General features: G+C 38.0%; 1 protein-coding gene across 1 annotated transcript in view; it reads left to right on the top strand.

Moving 5' to 3' along the window:
- The window catches only part of g (adaptor-related protein complex 3, delta 1 subunit-like garnet), a 580,467-nt gene that overhangs the window by 527,150 nt on the left and 25,604 nt on the right, over window positions 1-27,713 (top strand). The window contains exons 26-27 of the mRNA XM_067141336.2: window positions 636-755; window positions 24,733-24,838. Of these exons, the coding sequence (XP_066997437.1) occupies window positions 636-755; window positions 24,733-24,838 (226 nt within the window). The remainder of the gene's footprint in view (window positions 1-635; window positions 756-24,732; window positions 24,839-27,713) is intronic.

Consider the following 27,713-nt stretch of genomic DNA (forward strand, 5'->3'; position numbering starts at 1 on the left):
TTTTGTAAATAAGTATATTATTTACAAAAGTTCTAGTCATGATTAGAAGTCAGTTTAATAATTTTCACTTCCCTCATGCCTTTCCAGAGAGTAGAAAGAGTAAATTGGAAATCTTTCATCAATTATTGTGTGTTTAAACAAAGAAATGTTTTTTTTTTTTTATCTCAACCCCCAGGTTCTCCATAATGGCACAGTAAAATAGAGAGTTTTGCTGGGTAAGAAAAAAGGAATAGAAAGGGATAGCAACTTACAGAGAGGACATAGCTAAAATATGCATAGTAGGGTAGAACAAGAATGAAAACAAAAGGTAAATGACATTATCAGTTAGAGAGAAAAAGGAGTATACTTGTCATTATGTCTGTTTACTTCTCAAATTTAAGGAACGTGACTTAAATATTGTGTGGGAAAATTCAATGAGCTATCTCTTTTTGTGCCATTCTGCTTTGGTGTTTGATGTTATTTTTAAAGTTTCTGTACTCATTCTGTACTCTGTTCTACATTTCTTACCCAGCTCTTTTATTGCCTGGTATTTTGACAATCAAAACAACAGCTTTCATTCAGCTGGCATTAGAAATATATGTATTCTGAACTGTGAAGTGTTTTGTAGAAAAATTTGTGAATATTTATGATTCTAGGTGCTCTCTTTGGTTTGTTTACATTGCCACTTCATCCTAGTTGAACAGATGGATAGGACTGCCTCCTTATACAGTCACTCCTTACAAGGTCACCATGTCTGCTTACTTCTAAAAGCAGAGGTAAGTGATTCTGCAGAATTTTGCTCAGATTTTATGTGGGAATATTCAGCTAGGTATCTGTGGTTTCCCATTTTCACACCAGGCAAATGCTGGGGCTGTACCTTAATTAAGGCCACGGCTGCTTCCTTCCCACTCCTAGGAATAAGACCTATCTGTGTTGGTGCGACGTAAAACCAGTTGTATAAAAGATCTTATTGGAGATGTGATAGTGGACAGTGCTTGAAGGTACAGAGGTTTGAATCCCATGCAAGGTTTGTGTTTTTTTACCGCCAGTTACCTGTGGCTAGCAAGGTTGCATACGTAATAGTTTCCAAAGACGGTTATGTTTTGTTGGCCCTCTATAAAGGGCTATTGGTATCGTGGCATAGTATACAGAGTTAGGTTGTTCTAGAATAAAGAGGTAATGGTCTCTGGCTAGAACACAGGCAACCAGTTAGCTACATTGTATGTGTTCAAAGCTTCATAGGACACTGGTAGGACAAATTGTGCCCCATTGGAATAATACGCAATTATAGGTAGCTATGTAGCTCCATGAAATCCGTTCAAAGCAAGTTGAAAAAGAACACAAAGCTTATTAACTGTCTCTTGATGTACTCCTGCGACGAGTATGTGAATATGAATATTGAACTTTCACGACCGCATTGTAATCAAAACCGACTTTCAACTTATTAGGTCGTGTTATGTACATTTAGTACGTGTAGAAGAGATGTTAAGTACAGAACAAAAATTTTCCTCTGTTCAGTCATCCTTCAGATTACCAATATAACTCAGCAGGTTCGTGGTTTTCGATTTACCCCTTGGGTCCCAACCACTGTAATCCACCTCTTTTAATATCTGTCAAGTCCCATATACTTAGTATGTTGAATGTTGTCTGAGTGGTTGGAAGCTTTATTTTATGGTGTAAACTTGCTAATGGTGAGAATGTGCAAAAAGTTTTCAGTTGATAAAATACAGGTTGACATTAGTAACACTTTAAGATGAAAGAGCTGAAATAAGACATTATTAAAAATAGAATGACCCAGATGTGATATCCTTCAGATTTATGTGGGGTGAAACAAGTCCAACTGCAGGGAAACTGTAAGTTATCAATGTACAGAAGAAACATTTCAACTGTAGCTATTCAGAATTCTGCTGATTACAAACCTATCTTCATAATGAACCATCTGGTGATAAACAAGGGTACCATTTCATCAATAGAGTAACAGTCACTTGAATTCAAACCTTTTGGCATTACAGTAGAGTGCCGAAAACTTGGTCTAATGTGGACCGAAGTGTGGCCGAGTTTGTGAAAATGCCGGGTTATCGGGAATGGGGTAAAAAAAAAGAATATGTACGAGTGTTTCCTCAGAAAATACAGTGCTATACTTGTATGTATTGTCTGCTTGAGAATACAACAGAGAATAAACTGCCTAAATACCCTTAAGCAAAGGAAAAGTATGGACGTTATGAAGGCATAGAGCCTTTACTATATAAAAATGAAAATGAATGAATATACAGTAATTTACCTGTTAAAAAAGTACTTTATGAAGGCATAAAGCTGTCTATAATTGAAATTAACTAGCCGGCTTTGCAAAAACTATTTTTTGTTTTAAAGAAAAGCGCAATGTCCTGCCGTTGTCTTCTGCACTGCACTCTGCGTTTTGCTGCTTCATCACGAAAATAGCGAACGAACAGTAAGTCCATTACTGATGCACCTTGTTGTTCAAAATACAGAAGGGCGATTTTGACAGCTTTTAGTCCCTCACTATGATATTTTAGGAGCTTGTACTGTGGAGTCCTCAATGTCAAAGTCTTCATTTTCCAGCATTTTTTCTTTACATGTGACAGCAGCAATAATTTCTGTATCGGACATGTCGTCTTGCACGGTATCATTCTGGAACCACTGTTCGACGTCATTTTCATTGGTTTTTGCACATCCAGAAGCTTGTTTCAGGAGGTCGAGTAAGTTAACATTTTCTGCATCATCATGTTCAACGAACTCATTTCCTCATAATATAGGAGTTTTAACCAGGAACGAACTAGTGTTAATGACTCTAACACATTCCAGGCATTCGCCACTGATCCTCCAACAACATCTAATAGGTTAATTTCCTTTAAGTTCTGGATAAGACCTTGACCATCATCGTTTGCAAAAAGAAGGGAGGTTAACAGCTTGTGCCTATATATTCTCTTGAGACCAATTAAAACTCCTTGGTCCATTGGCTGGCATAACGCTGTGACGTCGGGTGGTAAAAACATTGCTCATATCTCCCCATTTTTGAACTCTTCAGTGTCTAGGTGCGAAGACGCGTTGTCCAAAATCAGAATAGCCTTCTTTGGCAGGGTTTTAGATTTTAAAAACTGCTCAACCGATGGAACAAATACTTCATTGAACCATTTTTTGAAAACTGTACAGCTCATCCAGGCATGTGACTGGTTTCGGTACCAAACTGAAAGATTATCCATTTCAATGTTATCGTAATCACAATGACGCATACACGAGATGCTGTTAATTGTGTACACTGTTTTATTTACAGATTATGTACACATACACATACATTAATGAACAGCCATCTTGACAAACACTTGACTGCTACATTAGCATGTCAACCGATTACAAACACAACAAAATCACAACACGAGTTCACACACTTGACTAACGACTTTCACTAATAAGTCTCGCTAACAACTCAACTACAACTCCCAAGACTGTCTCTTTATGTGCCTTGCGTGGCCAGGCTTCTAGAAAAGTATGACTCAACATGTTTTCTCTTATTTTCTCGAGTCTCCATAGAACATTCTATACAGCTCTAGTGACAAAGAAGCATTGTTCTGGACTATTACCCTGTGTTGTAAAACATTACATTGGATTTATACATCATATTTACAGGTAATAATAAATTGTATACTATTAATTACATGTTCATACGTTATATAAAGTCTTGTTAATATACATACAACATGTATCGTTACATAACCTAAAATGTTCTGTTATACAAGACAGATCATACAACACACAAATAATGATACAACAAGGATTTATACCATTAAAGTCTCTACATAACTACGTAAATAATAATAATAATAATAATAATAATAATAATAATAATCGTAATAATCGTAGTAATAATAATAATAATAACTTTTGGGCTACAAAACTCATCTCTCTGAATTAATTGTGTTAACAATTTTCTCTATGGTACCTGATTGTTTAAGGACAATCATTATTGTTATAAGAGCTGACAAGCTCATCGTAATCCCATTTAACTGTTATTTGTGATTTATCAAGTTTAAAGTCGGGAAAAACGAAAGGAAAAATTATTATTATTATTATTATTATTATTATTATTATTATTATTATTATTATTATTATTATTATTATTATTATACCAGAGGTACACCTTCTCCGTGCACTTGAACTGAGCGCCTTTCAGAAAGCCATCTGTGTTGTAAACCCTGAACTGTGTATTAGTAGTAGTTTGGAACTTTGATCTTCAGATGTCTCTACTGTCGACTTATGTGCCCCCTCTGGTGGGAGGATGGACAGTTAATTTTGTAGGGAAAATTCTATCCTATATGTTTGTTAACCTGAAGTGTTTGTAATTTTTTTTGTGTGTGCTGAATTTGTCAGCAATACATGGCCTCCTTCTTCCTGAGAGTAGTAGCCAATCAAATTTTGTATATATATATATTTGATAACCAATCAAAATTGTGGGTGTGTACAGGCCATCGGCCTAGAGAGTTCTGGAACTTTTCCCTCTGCTATAAAAGCTGGGAGCTTTTGGGCCATGTTGTCTTCTTCATCGCTGCAGACTAGGGTGCATATTGTTAGTGGAGGCAGGGGAAAGCCTTGCCCACCATCAGAAGACCTACCAGCTCAAGGTAATGGCAGATATCTTTTAAATTTGTCATACCTCCTGAAAGCTAACTTGAGGGGAAGGTTTCAGAATTCTTTCTAATGTAAATTTCTAAAGTTTAACATCACCATTTAAATGTAAATTTTCAAGCAACTCTAAGGACTCTATTCTAATCCCTGCTGGGAAAGATGTAACTTAGGGAATAAAGAGTGTTCACCCTCTTTTAATTCCCATTCAACTTAGTATGGGGCAACTATGATTTTCTAAAACTTTAAATCTTAACCTTATTTTGGAACTCATTGTGTTCACCATCTAGTCACCCTCTGTAGTATAGGCTTAGCCTCTGTAACTTCGGGCCATAAGCCCAGATAGAATCTTAAGTGTTTCCAAGTACATTTCAAAATGGGTACAAGTGTTTCGCCTCCCAGTGTTTTGTTTATGGCCGATTTCTTAAACCTTTTCTTTTGACCACTAAGGAAGGCCATTTAGAATGGGCACTTATTGCTTCTGTTTAATTTTTACTTACTCATAGTCTATTGTGGATCAGACTGTCCAGCAGAAAAGACAGTGAACTCTGTTCTCTAGGTTTATCTAGTGTTTGTATAAGGAAATTGCACCTTTGAGAGGCTGAAATGTTGTACATTTTGGAGCTCAGTCTCCTAGAGTGTTATTGTGTGAAGCAAAAGTGCTCTTTGAAATTCTGTAACTTTTGGGCTACAAAACTCATCTCTTTGAATTAATTGTGTTAACAATTTTCTCTATGGTACCTGATTGTTTAAGGACAATCATTATTGTTATGAGAGCTGACAAGCTCATCGTAATCCCATTTAACTGTTATTTGTGATTTATCAAGTTTAAAGTCAGGGAAAAAGAAAGGAAAAATAAAATTTCAAATGTTAATGTTTTAAATTATGCTGTCATATTTTCTCTGTCCACTCATTAAGTCCGCACCTTCTTACACCTCTGCTTTCCACAGAAACTCTGTTTAAAAAAAAGTGGTAGCAGAGCGTGGTTGAATGGTTCTGGACAAAGCCCCTTTTGACAGCTTTTCATAGAATTTGGAACCGAACTCTAAAAAAAAATTTCTGTTTCTGGATTTTCCCAAATTTTGTGTCTTCTTTCATTATGTCTGGTCCTAGAGAAGTCCTTGCTCCGTGGTATCTGCGCAAGGAAGAACTAATTTACTGGGAAGTGACAACTTAAATTCCATGGGCATACTGGACTAACTACAATAAAAAGATATGAAAACTGTTTCCTATTAGAAAGGTCCAGCCTGGTGGCACCGTTGCAATAGACGCAGTTACACTTAATGATTAAGTATTCCGGTGTATGGTGAGCAAGAAATTGGTGATGCTCTATCCATCATCACTGCCAATATTACTGAACTTGCCTCTCTTTTTTTTTTAAAGAGTTGAACCTTCAGGAAATCAACTTAAGTGTGTTCAAGCTAGGTTATTCTGCTTCTATAATAGAGCGAGGGACCTTTTGTGTCTGAAACGTAATGAGGATCAACCTAGTATGGCTAACACTCTGATTGAACATATTTCTGATTTCTTGAATAAGGTTAATCAATTGTTGTCTGGAGCTGCTAGTGCAAAGAGCGACTATTTTATCCCATTAAATGTACAAACTGAAGAGGACCCTAATTAGTCTTCTGATAGTAGGGAATCTGTTGATCTTCAACAAACTACTGCCCCATCTGAACATGTTGTAGGTCATACACCACAACTTCCACCCTTCTTTATCAGTAACGCAGATTTCGAACCCCCTCAACCTCCAGCGCCCTCTCCGGTAATATCACCAGGTTTCAGTAGTTTGCCTCACATTTCAAAATTCTCAGGCAATTCTACTAACGACATTATTGCTTTTCTAAGGTTTCTTGTGAAATTTCAGTATCATGCATTAGTGTTTGCTCTCTCGCATTCCCAAATTTTACAGCTTATATACTGCACCCGCTCACCTGAGTCCCAGACTAGCCTTATCTCAGGGGTGATCACTTTGTAAAAGATGTTAAAAATTTTTAATCAATAAAAATTGAACCCTTTGGTCCATATTGAGGGATACCTACCTTTCTTACCTATCAGCAAAGTTCATGAGATCTGTCTCTTGGGTCGTATCGGGTTCTTCGTCACTTGCTGAGGTAAAGGTAGGGTTCAGTAATTCTAATCTATCTACTGGAATGAAAGGTCTATTTAAAAGATTCCTATTTATTCAGGAAAATTCTGAAGCAATCTGATATGTCAACGGTGTCATAGAAGTCAATTGTGTCCACTGGACACCACAATCATTTTTACATAAAGGTCAGAACACTTGTGTGAGACTTTAACGTAACTGCCTGATGGGCATTCATACTAGAAACCATTGTCTCAATTATTAATCATTTAAGAAAGGAAAGTCTGGAAATCCTTAAATTCGGCTTCCATGTGAGACCACATGTACCATCATAGTGATTCGTTACGGTCCAGCCCTCGTAACACGAACTCTGGACTCTGGGTATAATTAAGGCAGTCCAATTGGTGTGTGCCACACAGTGGTTCTACGGCATGGACCCTTAATTGAATCGATGTGACCTGCGTCTATGTCATGGACCGACATCTAATCTTCTAAGTTACTTTAAAGTCATTGTGGATGATGACCGCAAGGAAATGATGCTACAATGGCATATGGCCCTAATCTAAGTCACTGAGGTTGATGACCCCCTGACCATCCAAGTTTCTAGGCTGAAGGCTAAACACAATTAAGTTACATCGGTTGATGACCAAAGTTTCCACTTTAATATCCCCAGCACATTCACTGCTCAATCAATCAAAGTTCAATAATTACAACAATAGCAATGCTCACAAACTTTGTGGCAGTAAAATCCATTTCCTTCGGATATGTCCCTTTAATTGTTACTTTATATTTAAATATTCCCCCAGAAAAACAAACTAAAATTTCCAGAATGCATCTCCAAGTTATTCGCTTGATTAAAGTTATTTCAAATGAGGTTTCACTGAATTTAATAATTAAATACATTTAAATGATTTAACGAAATGTTAAAGAACAGTAAATTTTATCTCCGCGGACTCTGGTTTCTTCACAAATTCCTATGCAGCTGTGATGTGAATTCAATCTTGTGATGTTTGTCTGGCTGGAAAAGAATTGTTACATAATTCATGTCCAGTTATATATCTTGTCTCATGATTTCACACTTTAAAATCTAATCTAGTCCTAACCGTTATTAACACTTGGATATCCTAATAATCTACGTACAAACCAAACAACTCGCCATATAATTACGATGTCATATCTCGTCATACCATTTATGAATTTTGCACACCCCTCACAGACAAACCGATCATCACAACCATCGCTCTATATTTTGGACAACCCTGAATTTGGTTACTCTGTTCCTTATACTCGAAGTTCATGGTTTCAAACGTTCAATACGTCCCCAATTAAACAAATTTTACAGTATTTCACAATACTCAAATCATTACCGGCTATGAATTTCAACTAAATCCAGCATTTTAACGTTTTCCCCGGCCGAGAATACAGTACAATCTCAATTCCACGCCTGTCCCGTTATCACAGCTGAGGCCTCTCGTCCCCCAAGTTCGCTTGGCAGTAACGTGAAACACCTGGTTTATTCCAGTTGACTGGCTTCTCAAAATGCTCTCTTTAAACTCTGCCGACATAATTAAATAAATACGATATTCTAACCAACAAAATGCACAGATTATGCTTCAAGATGCCCACACTAATTATACGCGTTGCCAATTAATACCGCTATGGATTTCTATGAATTTCCTTCCATTCCCAACATTATAAAATATACCTCGGGCTATCACGTCCCGGCTTCAATGACAGGACTCTAACCTGATTCGCACATCTCATCTCAACTCATATAAAACATTCCTCGGGCTTCCGTGTCCCGGCTTCAATGACAGGTCCAACCTGATTCACAAATCTCATATCAACAAAACTAACCTCTGTTTCCCAGCTCCACAATTATCATCGACAAAGAACTGGAATAAAATCCTTACTAGAAATCTCGACGTCTAATATCGCACAATGCATTAATCATGAATAACTTCGCATAAATGATATCGTATTTAATAACTTGATTTTTACGAGAAAATGACTGAAACATTCTACTAGATCTTTTATTGTCAGTCGGACACAGTTTAAAATGAGCCTAGAAAAACGTTTCTCTCCGTGACCAAATTCATCACCCTAGATTCTCACCCGACAGCGCGCTTCCACTCGATTGAAAATGAGTGACCATGGATTCCTACCTTATTAACGTCAAATTGCAGACAAAAAAATTTTACGTCGAATGAACATCTTAATTTGGCATCACAAAATATAGGCAGTACACTCACACGGATAACGATCTACATTGGACGTGATATCACTTCGAAACTCTATTCAATAACTTTTACAACATTATACGGCACTCGCAAGACTTCAAAAATTTATCCAAGTGGAAAATGAAACAAATGACTTTTAGTCGTATTCTCACATTTACAAAACTTAGTAGGGGTGACCACTGCGTCGTATATCCCCATTCAAATACACTTTTAGAGATCATGAGACAAGATATAAGAGGTAGCAAGATGGAAAGTCACCTACCTCATGTCGTCACACCATTGTTCGTCATAGGGCTGACCTGCGACCCTGGCATTTTATTTAGCCATTTTTACATTCATGGCTTTACAAACCATTTTTATATATCTTCAGGTTTCCTGGAATAAAGCATTAAAAAAAAGAAAATACCCTTCACTTGTTTGCTGAGCGCACACGATGGACTATAATTATTTCCGCACACGAATTACTTAATCACATTAGAATTTATTCAGTACTTTGACCGTCCTATCTGGTACAATTATTTCACTCAAGAAAACTATCTCCTCATGGAGACAAGACCTAGCCACAATGGCTAAAATCTGCAGTTGAACTCAGTCTACTTTTGTTGGTTGGATTTCGCAGAGCAGCTCAACAATTTTTCGTCCGCTTTGTATCACAAATGCCGGAGAAGGAGACTTCGTCATGGCGTCCCTTCATATTTATAGCAGTTACCCCCTCTCTTCGGATATCTCCCTTTGCCGCCAAGAAAATTTCTATAAATTTTCTGACTTAACTAAACTGTAATTTCAAGAGTTTTGAAAGTGACTACATGCTTGCTACATTTCTGGCGGTAGTGTTCATGGACATTTAAAATGTATATGGGTTCGATTTGTGAGATGATTGACCTCCTTTGATAGGCACTATATTTTTTTGACTTGGCTTGGATCACGCCATGTACACGCGCTTTGACATAGTTCACAAAAATGACTTGAGATTCTTCCGCCGTCGACACGTGTGGCTGACGTCACGTACCCCAGAGCGTGGGACCGAAGGTAATCACCCCCTCGTCACGTGTCAAATCCATGCTATCAAAAATCCAATTTTTAAATGATTGTTAATTTATGCCTAATGTTCTTAGGGCACAAAGGTCATGGGTTCAATATATATATATATATATATATATATATATAAATATATATAGTAATCAATATATATAGGCGCACCAAATGAACACAGGGATGAACGGGGTGTGCAAATTAAGGTAAAGGGGGACGGCTCATTCATAGATGCTAATTATAGACTCCACAATAGGACTGGGAATTGACAACTTAAATTCCATGGGCATACTGGACTAACTACAATAAAAAGATATGAAAACTGTTTCCTATTGAATTTCAACGAGGAGGAATTTATTAACTTAATTCGCACTGCAAGTGATGACAATTATTACACTTAGAAATTTACATCCTGAAAAGGAATACATAAATTTGGGTTCACCTCACTACTCTGGTAGTGTGAAATATTTAGTGAATTTGCCCCATTGGTCACTGGGAATCGAATCCACTTCCGTATGAGTGGATGTTTTACCGCTGGAGATCTTCTTTCGGAGACGTGGACATGAGAGTAACTAGTTACTCTCATCTCTACGTTCAGTTGAATATGAGTCACTTCCAGTACTTACATTCTAGTAGGCCGGATTCCCACTGTGGAAATGTTATCGTATCTAAAACGGGAGCTAATTGTACAGACAAACTCTAGCCTGATATAACCAGATTTACAAACATGCCATAGGTAGCTCGTCAACTCAAAGCTTATCTCAATATTTACATTTGTCAATACGACAAGACGTACGGAAAGGTTCATTATTTATACTCGCATAATTATTTCGCACATACCGCCAACTATCACCCATGTGGAAAACCAACGTCTGGTTCCGACCACTTCGACACATCACGACTGTCCCTATCATATCTTCCTATGATTATTAAATAATTATCATTATTTATCTGATCATTGTCATATCATGTGATTACCATTAATTATTTTATTATTATCATTTATTTCACTTATCATCCTATATTTGATTATTATCATTTATCATTCCAGATGATTATATGCTAACCTTTGCCAATGTTTCACACGAAGGGTCGTTTTTCCTTGTAATTAATCCGCACAAATTAATGATCAGTTTCATAATATGATGTTGTTGTTGTTGTTATTATTATTATTATTATTATTATTATTATTATTATTATTATTATTATTATTATTATTATTATTATTGTGTTCCGGCCTTCTAAGGACCACGTTACAATTTCAATTGTTCCTCCTTAGTTGTTCTTTCCTTTCCTTCCAGTATTCTTTCATTGTTTCACTGTGTTTCTTTTTCCTGTCTTCAGTCCACTTTGTGCCTGTTTTCTTTTCCTTCTTCCCTTGGAATCCTTCCATTTGTAAGACTTTCTTCCTTTCTTCCTTACAAACATGCCATAGGTAGCTCGTCAACTCAAAGCTTATCTCAATATTTACATTTGTCAATACAACAAGACGTACGGAAAGGTTCATTATTTATACTCGCATATTATTATATTGAAAGTTTTATATTTTAATTTCCACTCTTTAGAATTGTCACATATGTTGAGTCCCATTATGAACCACCAAGATCCAACTTGCATCGGTTGGGACACCGCAGTATTCGGAACCGCAACCTTCATTTTCGTACTGCCGTCAAGTTTGTGGGGACCCCATGTCCTCCCAAGACACATCTCAAATCCCATGGCACATTGCGGCTGGCAAATATATCCAATGCCTGTGATTGCTAAATTATTCCTTCCTTTTCATTTAAAGTCCATTTATTCCACTGGAACTCTTCAAATATTTAATTCAACAATTAATCCTCAGTGTATGGATTCTGCCACTCATAACACCGGAATCGGATTTTATATCGTGTTAGGCCTCGAGATGTATCTATTACATCATCAAAAACGGTACGGCTCAATTTTCACCTCATGCCGGATTTTTGTCCCACACGACTTCCGACAAAAAAATGGATTCAAACCACTCTGGGCTCTCAACATATCGTGACCATCCTACACACATGCCTCTATCACTTCTAAACAAAATTTTATGGTCATTACAAAGTCCAAAAACGTGAAATCAACGATTTACGTAAAAATCAAATTTACTGCTCGAATTAAAGTCTTTTATGCCACATGTTATCTCTACATTGATTATTACTTTCTCCAGCGAACTCTCACAGCATTATTATTTTTATTCACTTTAACTTGCTCACTCACAAAGCATTATTATTATTATCATCATTATTTCTCATGACCTTCCGTACGCAAACACAAATTTTACACACCCCGGCACTTTCATAATCTGGCTGTCTGGTAACAAATATGCCTAACTAAGGTACAAAAAAATCACCGCAGTGATTGAGAAATCAAAATAAACTGGGTTAGCATAAAAGAAAAATCTGACACTTGAAATGAACTTCAATCAAAGTATTCACAAACAGCATGCATTAATTGAAAGATATATCCCATATTTACATTATATACAACAAACAAATACTCGGTTAATTCGTCTAACCCATAATTACGTTAATGTAAATTAGTTCGTCCATCTATCTTAAATAAATCATGGATTCGGGAAGCGATCCATGTTTTACGTTAAGTAACCCTGATTAATTTACACTGAGTCCCGTTTTATCGCGATAACATCCCCAAATATATCAAATTTGTGTACTCATTAATGTGTAGAATTCCATTGTCTCGTGGTGAATGAGAAGTCTCATGGCCCCATATTGGTTTACTCGTGCATCATATCGCAGTTTATAATATTAACATAAAGAAACACTCTTGGGTGATTACCCATTATTAACACCTTACTAATGAATTTACAACGATTGATACAAAAGAAAACACTTATAGGTGCCTAGAGACCCATTACACTTTCACAATTATATTCTTCACTTGAGCCCGAACCACAAGTCGTGACACTTTACGACGATGTGTCGTTTTATTCGACTCGGCGCGTATCGCGTTAGTCAGCCGGCACTTCCTGACGTATTTCTAGGCCGTCTAGTGATCACCTCGCTCCTACAGTTCCCTGCTACAGATAATTGTTTCACCGTCTACCTTGAAATTATTACTTCAGGCTCCATACACTGCCTTCAAAAAGTACTATTGGTGTACTGTTAATTATTTATTTTCGATCACATGAAACCGTTATAAATGTATTAACTTCAACATACAGTTATACTGATTATTTTCACTCGGTACTATTAATAATCGCACTGTTCGTCTTTACTCTCATAGCTACTCACGTATTTTCAACTCTGACTTACTAATGCGTCCCGAGGTACTGACTTACAGAGTTAACGTGTCAGAGTATCAAACTATTTCATACGGCTGATGATCTGAGGTTCAGTTCCTTGTTATTTATGGACAATATGGTTTCCCTCCTGGGTCATCCGCGGTCATACCAGAGGGAGGGGTGTTGGTTATCTTAAATCGGCACTTGCAGGTGGATTTGGATCTCTTAATTTATCCCACTTAATAAACTGGTGATACACATTCACGTGTCGTATTCTGGTCTCATATCGTTCGGCGATCACAAAGATATTACTTGATTTCTGTCTTCCACGTTTTTGCGCTTAAGTCGCCGTCTATGCTGATGCGATCTTGCTGACCAATAGCAATGCAGCGTGGGTATTTTCCTAGAATTCATTATTTTAAGTCATCAAACTTCCAATTAATCAACATGGGGATGATATCTAAAAAATCCCATCTGTTCAATTCAGTGATTGGAATATTTTAATTATTATCATCTGGGAAGATAACTGGAGTTCATATTGTATTCTGTCATGTTGGTGCATCTGGGAGCTCTTTAGAAATTTTATCATTGGCTATCACTGCAGCGGTTCGTTTAAATATCTCCCTCTGACAACTTGACAACAATATGCCTGGAGTCATGGGAAACTCTATTGCGACATTTTCTCCATATTCATGACGCACAGACTGCGCCCTTGTTCAAGAATAAATGCTCCCTCGTTTCCTCGTAGCAATCAGGACTGTTGTTCTGAGTTCTCGATTTAATCCTCTTATCTTTTGACAAGGAAATATATCACCCATTATGACAGGCTTAACTCTTGGCGACAGATTGTCTCGAGCACGTCTGACAATGTTGAAATCTTTCGGTCTACACCAGACTGACAATGTGTATATTTCAGTACTCTCATATGCCTTAATTTATTTTATAATATCAAATCATGATACCTATGGGCCATCTCATCCGGGTACAATACCCATACTCTGTTGGCTTCCCCTCCAACAAAATCATAAAGGCCATAGGGGGAGAAGTTCTATAAAAATCTTCCATGCCCATCTCTTAGCTAATTTCATCCCTGCAAGAGCCATGTCAGCATTAGTGCAAAAGTACTACTTCAGAGTCCAAAGGCTAGATGAGAATCTAGAAGATTTCATCCAGGACATCAAATTTTATACGATGGTGTTTGCCCTCCACTACTCAAAAGGGCATCTTGTACAGACCATTGTTTAAGGGATATCTCCATCTTGCAAGTCTTATTTATGTTTTTCTTCTCGGCCGTAAACATTTTCAGAACTCGAGGCTATGGCAGTGACCGCGGAGGGAGTTAGATACGCAGACACTCTTCGAGTCACTAGGGAACCTCTTCAATTGTCTAATAGTTCTAGACCACCACCTCGCCGAATCTTCTCTCCCCACAAATGTTATGCATGTGGATCGGCGGACCATCTTAGAAATAAGTGTCCTCTCGTAAAATCTAACAGACCTAGGAATGGAGCGGGCCCGTCCCAAGGATGTTTAAAGTGCAGATCATTCTCACACCTTGCTAAAAACTGTACTTCACCTAACAGCACACCTTCTTGTTCTACTTCTGGTGCTGCTTCTGCTAATTTAAGCGATAGAAAGTGACTGGCATGCCCAGCTGAGTCATCACTTTCAGCTTCTCGAGGCTCATCCCAGGCCTTCTTGTTCTACTTCTGGTGCTGCTTCTGCTAATTTAGGCGATAGAAAGTGACTGGCGTGCCCAGCTGAGTCATCACTTTCAGCTTCTCGAGGCTCATCCCAGGTCAGTTCGGGCATCGTATTCTCAAAGGAGGGAAGACCAGCTAATACATCTTTTGAAGGTCTGAGAGAAGTCACAAAATCACCTCCGAGACCCCAGGATTTGTACCCTTCCTCAAAATCGAGATAATGAACCGGTCACGGCACTGTTAGACTCAGTAAGTGTTCGATCCATTAATCCTGAGGATTGGTATTCAAAATTGAAAGTTTGCTGTAAATTTTGTGAAAATAGTTTTCCTTCTGTTAAATGTGTTTCCGCAAATTCTTCTCCTTTAGAAATCTTAGGATTCATTCATGCTAAAATTCGTATTTCTAAATTTACATGGAAGTTTAAATTGTTTACTTCGCAAATTCTGTTCTGATCTATCCATCTCAGATGTAACAGCGTCAGCCTATTACCCACAACCATCTCTAGCTGAGCGGGTTAACCGCAATCTTCGATCTGCCTTGATCGCTATCCATCATGAAGATAATTCTCGGTGGGACACTTCACTGCATTGGCTATCTCTTGCATTCATCTCACGAGTCACGTAAGTTTTCTCCCACATCTCTTATGTTTAAGTGCGTTCCTAACACTTCGTTGTCCAATTTGTGGTCAATCAATGAGATTTTACCAGAGACAATAGACCCTGATAATATCAGGGATCCGTGGAGAAAGGCTAAAAATAACCTTAAAGCCTCTCATGAGAAGGTGAAAGAGAGATATGATCATGGACGGAGACCCACCAATTTAAAGTTTGGAGATAGTCGTGGTAAAAAATTTCATTCCGGCAGCAAGCTTGCCCCCCAGATTTCATGGTCCTTGTGTTATTCTGTATTTCTTAACTCCAGTCACCCTTTTGGTGAGTAATCCAGACACAGAGAGGATTTTCAGGGTTCGTCTGTCCCAAGTAAAACCTGTATAAACTCTGTGTTTTTCAGTATAAGCCACCAAGTGATGCCATTGCCAATTTAATTATGTTTATTTCCTTAGCAGCTTAGAATCTTCAGTTTTTCACAGTAAGTTTAAAAGAGGAGGCCTTCTGCCCCTATTAATTGTGAAAATTTGTATTTATGTTTGGTTCAAACTGAATTTTGTTTCCTTGTAAGAACCTTCCCTTCAGTAATTTCTTTTCCTGTGTGCCATTACCTTACCCCTGCCACCAAGCCTGAGCCTAAATTCCGTGCACTCGTCCTACGTGCTGCCAACCTTAACTGCACCACCAAAAAAAAAAAAAAAACTCTGTCCATAAAATCAGTTAGGGTGGGTTCCTCCAAGAGTACGCACTTAACGTTAGGACCATCATAACTTGAGAAGAAAATCATAAAATAACAAATTGTTTGCACAGAGGTATTTACCGATATCCTGGGCACTACATACATATTAACAAAACACAACTTAAATAATATAAAATGTAAAATATGAGAAATGCGCGCTCTTGGAGGCATATGCCTGTAAGAGTGCGCAGTAGGTCCTCTATGAGTGCACACTTAACAGGAGTCACAATTGAACATGCCAGCGCCCTCATAGCTAGAACAGGCATCATGCCACCACTGTTTACAGTCTTTACATTGAATCCAGTCTTCAATTAAAGGTTCTTCATACATTTCATCACATCCTGGGCAGAAGATACTGTCCTCAACTGGTGTGCATCTTGTGGAAACTGTAGCACCAAAAAGCCTTTTCTTTTTTGTAGACTTACAGGATTTCTGTCCTTCTTTCTCGCTCGCTTTTGACGTGGAAGCTATTAACGCATTTTTAAATGGAGATCCCGCCATAACTTCATACTTTTTACCTTCCCTCTTTTGCTTCTCTTTGTGAGTTGCTTTTGGAAGAGGGAGGAGAGTTGAAGGTGACAATATATTCTTATCTTCTGCATTAGGCATATCAGCATTGACACTGTTTTCTTCAGGTTCTTCTGAGGATGGAGGGTGGCTCGTAACGGCCGAAGGTTCGAAATCTTCATCTGAGAAAACAGCCGGGTTGTATCGATAAATTCCCGTAGCCTTAAAAGAATGATTTGCTTTTTCAAGCGTTGCCACTCTTTCATAGGCAGAATGGAAAAGAGAGGAAAAATCCTTCAGAGTGATTGCTCTTCCAGGGTGATTGAACATCCACTTGTCACATTCAGTTGAAATAGCTGATTTTAAGGGTCCGAAAAATCCTTTGCCAAGGGGTTGCTGCATGTGACTAGCATGTGGAGGAAGTGCAAGTAATGGAATGAACTTGCGCCTACAGAAAATAACTGCATCCAAACTACAGTGCGAGATATGGTTTTCCATAATAAGCAGAACGGGATCTTCTTCATTTGATTTAACAAATTGCTCAAAGTGTTTCAACCAGTTCAGAGTTCTGCATTCATGTAGCCTAAGTCTGACATAAGTGGCAGGGTCCCTTCTGGGGCATCTTGGTACAATTGAACATTCATTCTTTTTCGGGGGAAGATGATGGCTGGAGGGATGAAAATACCAGTTGGAGAAAAGCAACACACAACCATCACAGTTTGACCCCTTTCAGCTGAAACAACCTTTGCAACATGCCGCTTTCCTTTTGGTGAAATAACTTTTGAAATGCGGTTAGGGACAGTGGAAATGACACTCTCATCCATGTTGAATGTTCTGTGCGGAGGAAAATGTTTCTCTTCTATTACTGTCTTCAAATTACTGAAAAATCTCCGGCGTTGGACTTCATTGATCCCTATGGCTCTACCTAGACTGCACTTCTCGGGAGTACGAAGTGTGAGGTGGTTTCGCTTGCAAAACCCATAGACCCAGTTTTTTCCAGCCATTTTTCTCTTTTCGTTGAAATTGTTGGCGATGTTGTTGCTTTTTGCGAATTGAAACGTAAGCTGCATTAGCTACCTCCTTGTTATGCCGTAAAACCTAGCATCCAGGTTCTTCACATGCTGTACTAATATCTGCTCCTGATCGGGACTGAATATTGGCTTCATTCTTCCAAGAGATGTCGAAACAGTGCCCTGAAAATACAACAGATTGAAGTTCCTACGAATTGTGGACATTTAAGAGAGAAACTATAGCAGATACAAATTTTGATTAACTTTTTTTAACCTCAAGTGTGTAGTACAGCTTTAAGTCTTTTCTGAAACATTGATTCCTTCACTCCAAGTGATTCAGCTATTTTTCTTTTACTCTCTCCTTTCTCTAGTCTTTCCCAGCAGCCATTCAAAACAGCTTCAGTGAACATAAGCTTTCGGTTTGACTTTCTCTTATAAGACATTTTAACCCTGAAAAATAAAATGTTAAAGCATAAGACGAAGCTTAAAAAACTTGTCCCTTAAGAGTGCGCGCTGACATCCTACAAGAGCGCGTGCGCCCTCTTGCAGGACAATCCACTTCGCGCTCTTAAGTGCTCAGTAGTAGTTTGATGTTTTACTCACTAGATAGCCACAGCATGCACAATAGAGGGTTGCACTGTGTCAGTAACAAAGGTAATGAACTCTTCTCTCTTATAACACAAATGATAAACATATCTAAATTTTCTAGGTGTGTGTAATTACTAACATACAGGTTCAGAATATTATACAAAAATGAGTGAAAACAGATTCTTACCTGTAACTAGAACAGTACAAATCGCAAGGCTTGAGCGATACAGTACATGGACAACGGCTACAAACAGTCGACTGAATACCGCATGACCGATGTTTTACAATTCTGCCAACTTCGGAATTTCGAACTATGCACTCTTGTGAGACCGCGCGCTCTTAAAGGAACTTACCTTACTGTTGCCCAGGAATTAATTGTTGCAGTGCCCTGATGTCATCTGAGGCTATGTCGTAACAACTGACGAGAGGCGCGGGATAAGGGCCCGCCTCGTTCCAGGTCCGTCTCCTTCTCAACGGCCAACTTGGGCACCATCATCGGTGGTAATGGCTTGGATGCTGAACCCCAACCGCCCACTCCATCATTGGGCAGAACTATGATACGGGGTCCATAGTGACCATCACCATGGCCACCCCTCTCAAGGTAGTGGAAGAGAGGTATCTGAGGGTACTTGGGGGATCCGGCGGACCCCACTGTGGCGTTGGCAGTGGCAGCCGCTCTTGCAGTCAACCTTGGACACAACTCATCGGACTTCTAAGACTTCATTAACACTTCAAAATACCTTGTGATTGAACTCTCCAATAAGAAATTTTCTTTGATCTTTAATTTCAAATTTTCTAAAATTTCTTAAATGCCACATTTCAAAACTGTACTGATCGTGGTAGAACTTTCGGGGGTGGAGGTCTGTACCGGAGGTACACCTCCGTGCATTTGAACTGAACGCCTTTCAGAAAGCCATCTGTGATGTAAACCCTGAACTGTGTATTAGAAGAAGTTTGGAACTTTAATCTGCAGATGTCTCTACTGTCGACTTATGTGCCCCCTCTGGTGAGAGGATGGACAATTAATTTTCTAAGGAAAATTATATCCTATATGTTTGTTAACCTGAAGTGTTTTGAAGTTGTCTGCAATACATGGCCTCCTCTTTCCTGAGAGTATTAACCAATCAGAGATTTTGTCATATATTTGATAACATCAAAATTTTGAATGTGTACAGGCCATCGGCGTAGAGAGTTCTGGAACTTTCCCCTCTGCTATAAAAGCTGGGAGCTTTTGGGCCATGTTGTCTTCTTCATCGCTCCAGCCTAGAATGCATAAATTAGTGGCGGCAGGGGAAAGCCTTGCCTGCCGTTAGAAGGCCTACCAGCTCTAGGTAATGGCAGACATCTGTTAAATTTTTGATAGCTCCTGAAAGCTAACTTGAGGGGAAGGTTTCAGAATTCTTTCTTAATGTAAATTTCTAAAGTTTAACATCACCATTTAAATGTAAATTTTCAAGTCTAAGGACTCTATTCTAATCCCTGCTGGAAAAGATTTGACTTAGGGAATAAAGAGTGTTCACCCTCTTTTAACCCATTCAACTTGGTATGGGGTGACTATGATTTTCTAAAACTTTAAATCTTAACCTTACTTTGGAACTCAATATTTTCACCATCTAGTAACCCTCTGTAGTACAGGCTTAGCCTCTGTAACTTCGGGCCATAAGCCCAGATAGGATCTTAAGCGTTTCCAAGTATATTTCAAAAGGAGTGCAAGTGTTTTGCCTCCTAGCATTTTGTTTATGGCAGATTTCTTAAACCTTTTCTTTTGACCACTGAGGCCATTTAGAATGGGCACTTATTGCCTCTGTTTAATTCCTACTTACTCATAGTCTATTGTGGATCAGACTGTCAAGCAGAAGAGATGGTGAACTTTTTTTCTAAGTTTATCTAGTGTTTGGATACGAAAATTGCACCTTTGAGAGGCTGGAATGTTGTAAATTTTGGAGCTCAGTTTCCTAGAGCGTAATTGAGCGGAGCAAATGTGCTCTTCCATAGTGTAACTTTTGAGCTACAAAACTAATCTCTTTGGATTCATTGTGTTAACAATTTTCTCTGTGGTACCTGATAGTTTAAGGACTTCACATCACTATTGTTATAAGAACTGATGAGCTCATCGTAATCCCATTTAACTGTTATTTGTGATTTATCAAGTTTAACCCTTTCGCACTCAGCGCGCCGATCTATCGGCGCGAGAGGTTATTGCGAAAACGCTCGCGGCGCCGATACATCGGCTCTGTCCTGTTTAGGCATTTTCGTCACTTGCGTGGCTGTTAAATCGTAACAGTTGATCGTGACGGTACCTTAAAACGTTGAATTTGCGTTTTACTCTACAGATATATCCACCAGCCGTACAAAATATTTTTATTTTCGACAAATGAAATCTGTTGACCGTGAATGTTTATGTTGTGGTTATTTGAAGTTGTTATTGCGTGGATCTGTTTTGGTTGGCTTATGAATACAACAATTTGATCTTGATATGAGTTTAGTTAAGAGTATATTTTGTTTCTTTGGTATATAGTGTGTTCGCTGTACTTCGCAAACTATAATTTTACTCCATTTCATAACTCCGTTGTTGCACGTGCTTGAGTCATCATTTTATCGTAATGGCCAGGCCGTATTCAAGGCCGAATGAGGCCGATATCCTTGAATTTTCAGATGATTTAGACATAATGACCTTCTTTTGCCGAAAGTGATTCGCTTTATGTGGGAAATGACACAGTCACAGCTGCTCACCGTGCATCGGACCGCGAGGACCTAACATCGATGACAGTTACATGTACAGCGAATAACTATGTGCAATGCTTCATGAATGAATTGCAGCACACACGTCATATTGATATCAAATTAATAAGAATTAAATGTTCTTTCTTTCACGTCTAAGAGTAAAGAAGGAAGACGCAATAATGTCTGATTTTTCAGTCATTGAAAAGCAAAAATTATTTTTTTAAATTTATTTTCAAAATGTAATAATTGTTTTTGGCTTTACCAATAACAATACGTTCTAGGTATGTTCATTTCTGAAATGCTCATAGTTTCCTGTATTAGTGTGATTTATTACATTTAAATGTGTGTAAAAACTCTTTACGTGTTGAATTTTTGTAAGTTGGTTTGGAAAATGACAGAAATTAGTCTGAGTGTCTTCGAGCAAACTTCTGCATATAGGCTGAGTGCCAAAGGGTTAAAGTCAGGAAAAAAGAAAGGAAAGAAATAAAATTTCAAATTTTAGTGTTTTAATTTATGCTGTCATCTTTTCTCTGTCCACCCATTCAAGCCCACACCTTCTTACACTTCTGTATTTCACAGAAACTCCGTAGTAATAATATTATTAATAATAATAATAATAATAATAATAATAATAATAATAATAACAACACCTACTAATCGAGCTCGATATTTTCAGTATTTACCCATGGGTGTAGAGAATTGTTTCCAAGTTATACTAGTACATTACACTTGCATCAGTGTGCTTAAAGGCACATGGTTTCTTTGATTTTCCAATGAGACCAAGTTTTAATTTGTGCTCACCTGTTGCATTACTGCATGCTAAGATTGTTACCCTCTTCTTGCTCCTTTTGTAACTGTACAACAGAGTTCCAGATTTCATTCATCGTTTCTTCTTCTTATTATTATTATTATCTTTAATTGACCCAATTCATTAGATTTTATATTCTGTTTTTCATCATTTAGACTGTAATAATTAGGTATCATGCATATTATATTATTTAATCATTGGATAAGGGAATTTTATTTGTAATTATTCTGTGTATTAATAAGTGAGATTTGTTGGTTTGAGATAGTCCTACTGTAACTTGTCACTGTGGCCAGATGAGCTGGCATATTATTTTGCAATCGAGGCTAAGTTTAACCGAGACTGTGTTAGGCAAGTGAAATTTCCGCTGACACATGCTATATAGTCATCATTTGTAAGCGTAGTCAAGCTTTTACACATGACTGATGACATCAGTGCGTGGTCACATGGTTTCAACCGAGTGTCTGCATTTGGTAGCTGCCGTGTGTTTAGGTGGAGGGGATGCCCCGATAGTAGGGAGATGTGTGGTCATTACGAGTTGATAAAAGTAGAAGTAAGAATAGTTGGTCTGTCTAGGAGTGGTGGTCAGTGGTCTAAGAATGGTAGTCAACAGTGGTGTGTGCAGCCATCAGGTAATTACAGCATCCAACATGTTATGCTTTAATAACATGAAGAAGAATGTAATCAGCGGTGTTATCATATTTCACTTCAAGTTCATGCCAATAATTTTTTTTTAATTTAGATTAAATTTTCTGCTTCTGTAACAGCAAATCTCACAAAGTATATTTTTTTGTGTTAAATTAAAGTAAGGCAATGCTAGTTCATTGTGATGTAAAGTATAGTCATAAATTCAGTTTTCTTTTCATAATAAGTTATTCTATTTCTAAGTACAATCCTCAATTGTGGAAATGCAACCGTAATCTACGATTGTCCTGATCCATATTCCTGTATATTGCCAGATGTGTGAGTTTATCACCTCGCCTTGAGATAATTGAGGTAAGAGACATGCTCTACGAATTTTGTTGCTTTATACAGCAACTGGCGCTAAACAAATTGAATGTATATTGTGTGAAGGAGATTAAAGTGTAAGTGTAGTGGTAGGAGTAGCCACACTTTTAAAACCTGGGGCTGACTATTCTTCCTTGAAAGCAAGTCTTTTTGCTGGTAACAGTTTATAATTTAACCCTGTTTCATCACAATTGTACAATTGCTCTCCGGTCAAACCTTCAACTTCGATAAATTTCTGAAAGTTTTCCATAAACGGAGACATACCCTCTGTGTCCCGAGATATTTTTTCTCAACAAATACTAAGCTGCTGGACTCCATGGCGTTTCTTCCAGTGATCAAGCCAGCCAGTACTTGTGACAAATTTAGGATAGTTGTCTTTTTTTAATTCATAAAATTCCAAGGCCTTCTCTTGCAAGATTGGCCCACTAACTGGCATGCCCTTCTCTCTTCCTTAGTGAAACCAAATGTAAAGTGCTTCATTTACCTCATTAAAGTCACTTTCCTTCATATTTTTCCTTTCTTTCAATGTTTCTGTACACATTCTCTTAACACACCACGACTCTATTTTTGTCCGCTGCTTCTTCCAGATTTCAATCGTACTTTTGCAGACTCCCAAGTCCTTAGCCACTGCACTAACACTTTCTCCCTTATTCAGTCTCTTTAATGCCTGCAACATTTGTTCCATAGACAAGTTCACTTGTTTTCTGTTAACGGAAGATGCCATTGCAAAGTACTGTCCAGCACACGCAAACTTTGAAATAGCTCTCAACGGTACAGTACTAACAGTCACTCACATAGAATTACACAACGCTGTTAGGAAGTCTACTAGCCCTGGCAAAGGCTGCAGGTAGTCTGAACAGCTGAGCGCGTGCCGGCGCCCCAGACGCTTGTTGGAGGAGTGGGAGTGTGACACGAGACAAAGGATTGTGCGACCTTGAACGGGTCTGCGTACAGAGTTTTTTAGCCCTGCTAGGGTGTGGCCGAGTTAACCGGATTGCCGGGTTATCGAGTGCTGAGTTTTCAGTACTCAACTGCATTAGGATAATTATTGTGGTTCTCTTCCAAGAAAGCATAATGTAGTTCCCTGCAGTGTGTTTCGTTTCACACAGCATAAAAGGAATATCATGTCTACTATTCTGGGCCATGTAATTGTGAATCTAAACAGAACAGCATATCATACATATAATCTTAAGATTCTTTCTGTCACATTAAAAAATAATCACAATAGAAGAGTACTCGTGTACATAAGAAGTGTAAAATACTGAAATGTTTAAGCGTATAAACTTTCCAATGAGGTGGAAAGGAAAATTGAGTTATATTATTGTAATTTATGAATGTGCTAGTGTATGCTGTAGGTTATTGGAATATGTAGCTTATTCTCCAGTTTCTGTTGCAAGTCCTCTCGTTGTGTTCCAGCTATCACTACCAGTCTTATCTGATAACCTGCATAGCCTTGGTATTTTACTGGTGTGTATTTGTAATTTTTTACAGCTAGGATTAAGAAGAAATATACAGTGGTTGACTGACTTCATGAATTGACCATCTGCCATCAGTATATTTTTAAGTGATATAATTTCCATTATCAGTTGGCTTCTTGATGGTTACATAGTTCCAGTGTTTTTCCAGTATATATTTTATGATGCTAACATTGATAAAATTATCCTTGTTATATTTTTATAATATATCTTGCCATTCCTGTGTAGTGCAGTGTTCTTCGGAATGTTAATCATATTTTCCACACAGTTATAAGGGAGCTCATTTTTCTACAAAAGGAATAATGTTTGGTGTACTTTTATTTTCAGCCTTCAAGAAGTAACATCACGATAGATGGAAAGAGCGATTGCGAGTTGCTCTTGTCCTCCATAATGAAGGAGATTCAAGATCTACTTCAGCATACAAAACCACCAGGTATACTATCTTCAGACAAGACTGGCATCTGTTCACTGGTGTGCTGAAAGATGGTCTGTCAAATAGTGACTAACCTTACAAAATAAATAGTCTTGATTATCATCAGTAGCTCTATAGCCCAGTGTGGGCCTTGGATTCTTGCAGGACCTTCCTGCAAGCTCCCTTATCCTTGGTAACTGTCCCCCAGATCTTCACTCCTAAGACTCCGTCAATCCATCTGAGTTATCCACATCTCTTTAACCTTTTAAGTGCTGAGTTACCAGTTGACTGTTTGGTACCTCAGTGCTGAGTTTTTTCATTCGTATGTAAAAAAAACTATAGAAGCTTCAATTTTTAACTTATCAGCGGGGTGCTTACCTTAAAATGTTTATAAAAGTTGGTTGTTTATAAATCTAAATGCAAATGGAAAATCCTACTCTTATGTTCAATATTATTTTCAGAGAAACAAAATTACACGTATGTGCCCATGCGTGCATTATCTTTATACAAAGTGAAGAGCCCAAAATAATATTATTTCCGACAATCTGTAGGCAACTAATACATGTAAGTTCTTAGAAGTAGGCCTATATATGTTGATATTTTAAAATACTTTTCCAAACCTGGAATGTGGTGATAGTTAAATGTTTCCTACTGGTTTTTTGTGATGCCGATTTGTTCAACTATCTACACCAACTCCACTGGCACAAAAGTTTCAAAAATCAATCATTTTCGGGTTGTCATCAAACACTACTTGGCCCTCAGAGCCTGTCACAGTTACTTGAATCTCTGGTGAAGAAAAGTAATCCATCCGCCACGAAAATAGTAGCTTTTGTACTCACCATGTTTTTCTTCTTTCATTTAGAAAGAGGCTCTGTTTCTCTCTCACATACAATATTTTCGGCACTCTCTCTATCACTCTCACTTTCAAAATTGCTTAACAATTCATTAAAATGATCATCTCCATCATCACTTTCCACTGTGGATTATAACTGAAAGATTCTGTGATCCAAAATAACATCGCTGCAAGATCAAATAGATTGTTGTTGCGCCATTTTTGTTTACATCACAGATGAACTCCACAGTCGTCTACAAAAAGCTCTGTAAGTTACTTCCCGAAGCTATAATCTCTGATCAATTAGTTCTACATAATGCCCAACAGATGGCAGAACATGTCAGAGATCAAATTCGCACTCAAAAGTGAACCGGGAAACTGAAAAAAAATTAAAATTCTTGTGCACCGTCTATAGACGGGCGTAGCAGTGGTGGACCGGCTGCGTCAGCCCGTCTATAGGCGGGCGTAGCACTCATCGGGTTAATTTCGGGATGTATTTAATAATTTTTCAAGTATTTGAACAAAATAAATGCATGACTAAAGTACTCTTAGGCTGTGTTTCAGGTGGTAGAATGCTAGCTTTCTGAACATAAGGTGATGGGTTTTATCCTGGTTCAGACTGATGGCATTTGAACACACTCATTGTGCCAGACTCATGTCAGTAGATTTACCGGCGCGGAAAAAAAAAATGCTAAACTACATGCTGGCACCAAGGCATCTGTGAAATTCTTAAAGGCCCAGTTTTGGAGTTTTATTTTCTTAACTCATTGAATGCAAAATTAAATTGTAATTAATGTGCTGAAAACCGTATTGCATTATTTTATATTGTTCAGGAGGTATAAGTGGAAAACGGCCACAGCGCTTGAGCAAATAAAATCACTGTTGCCGAGCTGCCTCCTGCGCGCTGTTATGTGTAGCAAAATCGGACAGTGCAACTGTTGGTTCAGCATATTTAACTATTGCAAACAACACCGAAGTTAAAACATGGTTTACTGTGTTGTGTATGGTTGCAACTACACAAGCACTTTGAAAACATCGAAGGAAGAAGGCATAGGTTTTCAAAGTTTCTCCAATCAAGAGAAATCTCCAGAGATATATCGCGCTTAGCTATAAAAAATTAGTCATGCTAATTTCTCACCAACCCGACATACTATAGTTTCATATGCTCTACATATTTCAGAGAGCAGGCGAGTAATTATAAAGCCAAACTCCTGAGACGAAATAGAAAACGTGTGTTTAAAAAAAGGTTCTGTGCCTGCGCTAAATGTGAGGGAAATTAAATCTGTTCCTGTTGCAAAGCGTGTGTACATATATTTCTTCTTCTTCTTTTATGACCGCATAAGATCACTTTAGTCAGTCCATCGTTCAGGTCTCTTTGAAGGGATTTTTCACGCATTGCGGTCCTCCCAGTACTTCTTCAGACGCTCTGATCTTCGTGCCCTTTCCTCAGTTGAAAATATGCGTGTTGTTGGTTTCTTTCGTGTAAGGGTAAAGCGGAGGTTTGTATTCTTGAGTTTTGTATTCAATTTTATCTTGTTTGTGGTGTCTTCTGTTGTAAGGCCTATTTCCTTCAGATGCTCTTTTACTTCTCTGATCCATTTACTTCCTGTTGTGGTATTTTTTGAGACGAGATTGTGTTGTACTAGTTGTTTCAGAAGTCTCGAATCCTGCATCCTCATGATGTGTCCAACGAATCCCAGTCTGGAATCTTCTCCTGGTGCTTTGTAGTTTTTTAATTTATTCAGTGCTTGGTAGACTTCCTTTATTGTGGGGGGAATTGATGTTTATTAGTGGTGTTTTTATTGGGGTGTTGGTGTCCAAATGAAGGAGTTCTGTAGGTTCCTCACAATTTAGAAGCTTGTTGAAATATTTAGCCAGAATTTCTGCATTGTCTATTGTTATGAGCCAGCTTACAATTTTCATCCTTCATCAGTAGGGTCGGGGGTTCATATTTTTGGAGCTGTTTTCTGAAGGTTTTATAGTAGTCCCTTGATTGAGTTTTATTGAATTCTTCTTCAATTAATTGCAGTGTGTCCTTATGATGCTGTCTTTTTTATTCTTCTT

The sequence above is a fragment of the Anabrus simplex genome, chromosome 2 (genome assembly GCF_040414725.1).
Source record: "Anabrus simplex isolate iqAnaSimp1 chromosome 2, ASM4041472v1, whole genome shotgun sequence".
NCBI classification, from domain to species: Eukaryota; Metazoa; Arthropoda; class Insecta; order Orthoptera; family Tettigoniidae; genus Anabrus; species Anabrus simplex.